This window comes from Bos mutus, chromosome X, assembly GCF_027580195.1.
Source record: "Bos mutus isolate GX-2022 chromosome X, NWIPB_WYAK_1.1, whole genome shotgun sequence".
NCBI lineage: Eukaryota > Metazoa > Chordata > Mammalia > Artiodactyla > Bovidae > Bos > Bos mutus.
Genome location: NC_091646.1, coordinates 57,949,526 through 57,953,020, shown reverse-complemented (window position 1 = coordinate 57,953,020; position 3,495 = coordinate 57,949,526). Strand labels below are relative to the sequence as shown.

Here is a 3,495-nt window from a genome sequence, read left to right as displayed (position 1 = left end):
GAAGCAACCTAAATGTCCATCAACAGAATAATATTACTGGGTCATAAAAAGAATGAAATAATGCCATTGGCAACAAAATGGATGTATGACCCAGAGATTGTCATACTGAGTGAAGTAAGTCATAATGAGAAAGATAAATATCATCAGTTCAGTTCAGTCGCTTAGTTGTGTCCAATTCTTTGTGAACCCATAGACTGCAGTATGCCAGACCTCCCTGTCCATCACCATCTTCCAGAGGAGTTTACTCAAATTCATGTCCATTGAGTCTGTAATGCTATCCAACCGTTTCATCCTCTGTCATCCCCTGCTCTTCCTGCCTTCAATCTTTCCCAGCATCAACGGTCTTTTCAAATGAGTCAGATCTTCACATCAGGTGGCCAAAGTATTGGAGTTTCAGCTTTAGCATCAGTCTTTAGCATCATCCAATGAATATTCAGGACTGAGTTATTTTAGGATGACTGATTGGATCTCCTGGCAGTCCAAGGGACTCTCAACAGTCTTCTCCAACATCACAGTTCAAAAGCATCAACTCTTCAGGACTCAGCTTCCTTTATGGACCAACTCTCAAATCCATACATGACTACTGGAAAACCATAGCTATGACTATATGGACCTTTGCTGGGGGAGTAATGTCTCTGCTTTTTATTTTTTTCTCTCTTTTTAATACAAATTTATTTATTTTAATTAGATGCTAATTACTTTACAATATTGTACTGGTTTTGCCATACATTGACATGGATCCGCCACAGGTGTACATGTGTTCTCCATCCTGAACCACCCCCCCCAACCTTCCTCCCCATCCCATCCCTCTGGGTCATCCCAGTGCACCAGCCCCGAGCATCCTGTATCATGCATCGAACCTGGACTGGCGATTGGTTTCACGTATGATAATACACGTTTCAATGCCATTCTCCCAAATCATATCACCTTTGCCCTATCCCACAGAGTCCAAAAGACTGTTCTATACATCTGTGTCTCTTTTGCTGTCTCACATACAGGGTTATCCTTACCATTTTTCTAAATTCCATATATATGTGTTATTATGCTGTATTGGGTTTTTTTTGTGTGTGTGTGTGTTCATTTACTTTAATAACACTACATTTACCATGTTATCACCATGGAATGTAAATTCAGGTTTGACGAGAATTCACAAGTACAACAAAGCATTCTGTGATATACCAAAGTTTGTATAATGTCTGACCAAACCAGCTTGCTCATCAATGACTTCCATTGTAGGGATTTTATTTAGTTGATGATACTTTTGGAGAAAATAAACATACTGCACACATTTAAAAAGTGTTTTTCATTTACCTTTGCATTAGCACTTAAAATACATGTTTCAAAATAATTTAAAATTATTCTAATATAACAGCAGCAAAATATAATTCTGCAATTACTAAAGAGCTAAAAGGGATCCACAAGTTAAGTTACTCTCATGTTTATGATTCTAAAATAAATACTACTTCAAAGTGGCTCTGTTACCAGCTTTTTAGTTTTGGTTTAAAAACACACACAGACTTGCAGGGAGGTTTATAATGTTGTATTCCATGCACTGTTCTGAAAGGGTTCCTCAAGAGCCAACCAGCCCTTAAAATAGTACTCAGTCCACAAGGCCTTCAGAAAGTTACATTAACTGGGGTAAATAGGATTCCTACATTACATCAAAAGCATATGATATTCTGCAGCAACTGGGAGCATTTTCAGGATTGGCATGTTGTCTTCTTTAGAACTAATTTCAACAGAAGAGTTTAAGAAGGTGGACAGGTACCACTATCAAGTGTATTTAAAAGTGACATGTTTCTTTTGTGCTGGTCTGACTCCCCTGAATGACCTAGCTAGTGAACTAGTCACCAGTAACTTGGTCACCAGGCAAATCAAGCCTGCAAGAAAGGAGGCCAATTTTCAAATTACCATGTTCTTGTCTGACCCAAACAATTTATTTTCAGCATAAACATATAACCTCAATATGAGATGTCTAACTAAAGCAAGCACCACCAAGACGACCAAGACAGCATCTCCTCTTCTAAGGTTTAGGTTTCCCCCAGAATTCTTGATACAGGGAATAGCCCATACCAAGAGTCATTGCTCCCACAACAAAGCCTTGGGCTGCCACACGCATGTGGATCAGGTGAACAGACATTTTAGTATGTCCCCTGCTCTTCAATCTATATAATCCATATGCAACAATTGCTGCAAAACCTGCCATTCCAATGGGGACAAATGGTGCCTCTCTAGCTTTTCGGATAAGTTTAGATCCCTGATCTTCATCATATGAAGAAAGAGAAATATCTGTGTCGCTTGACATAGTGATTGAAGACTCTTCAGACAACTTCAAGACTTTTCAGGTTCCTACCGTATTCTATATTGGTGTTTTTATTTCTGACTTACTTCATCTGTATAATAGGCTCCAGTTTCATCTACCTCATTAGAACTGATTCAAATGTATTCTTTTTAATGGCTGAGTAATACTCCATTGTGTATATGTACCACAGCTTTCTTAATTGACCTGCTGATGGACATCTAGGTTACTTCCATGTCCTGGCTATTATAAACAGTGCTGCGATGAACATTGGGGTACATGTGTCTCTTTCAATTCTGGTTTCCTCGGTGTGTATGCCCAGCAGTGGGATTGCTGGGTTGTATGGCAGTTCTAGTTCTAGATTTTTAAGGAATCTCCACACTATTCTCCATAGTGGTTGTACTAGTTTGCATTCCCACCAACAGTGTAAGAGGGTTCCCTTTACTCCACACCCTCTCCAGCATTTATTGCTTGTAGGCTTTTGGATAGCAGCCATTCTGACTGGCCTGAAATGGTACCTCATTGTGGTTTTGATTTGCATTTCTCTGATAATGAGTAATGTTGAGCATCTTTTCATGTGTTTGTTAGCCATCTGTATCTCTTCTTTGGAGAAATTTCTGTTTAGATAGTTGGCCCATTTTTTGATTGGGTCGTTTATTTTTCTGGAATTGCAGACTTCCTTGTATATTTTTTAGATTAATTCTTTGTCAGTTGTTTCATTTTCTATTTGGAGAAGGAAATGGCAACCCACTCCAGTGTTCTTGCCTGGAGAATCCCAGGGACGGGGGAGCCTGGTGGGCTGCCATCTATGGGGTTGCACAGAGTCATTTGCTATTATTTTCTCCCATTCTTTTTTTTTTTTTTTTTTTTACAGAAATGAACACATCTGTTTATTATTTCACTTCTTTTTTTTTTTCCTTTTTTTTTCCTTTTATTTTATTTTTAAACTTTACAATATTGTATTAGTTTTGCCAAATATCGAAATGAATCCACCACAGGTATACCCGCGTTCCCCATCCTGAACCCTCCTCCCTCCTCCCTCCCCTACCCTCCCTCTGGGTCGTCCCAGTGCACCAGCCCCAAGCATCCAGTACTGTGCATCGAACCTGGACTGGCGACTGTCTTTTTACCTTGCTTATAGTTTCCTTTGTTGTGCAGAAGCTTTTAATTTTAATTAGGTCCCATTTTTTTAATTT

At 39.1% G+C, this 3,495-nt stretch overlaps 1 protein-coding gene across 1 annotated transcript; it reads right to left on the bottom strand.

The window, feature by feature from the left end:
* Nucleotides 1-1,915: 1,915 nt before the first annotated feature.
* On the bottom strand, nt 1,916-2,337 carry LOC102283515 (HIG1 domain family member 1A, mitochondrial). The gene has a single exon (XM_070365350.1). It carries the CDS (start codon nt 2,303-2,305, stop codon nt 2,024-2,026), a length of 282 nt encoding a protein of 93 aa, XP_070221451.1. The 5' UTR covers nt 2,306-2,337; the 3' UTR covers nt 1,916-2,023.
* Nucleotides 2,338-3,495: the final 1,158 nt, after the last annotated feature.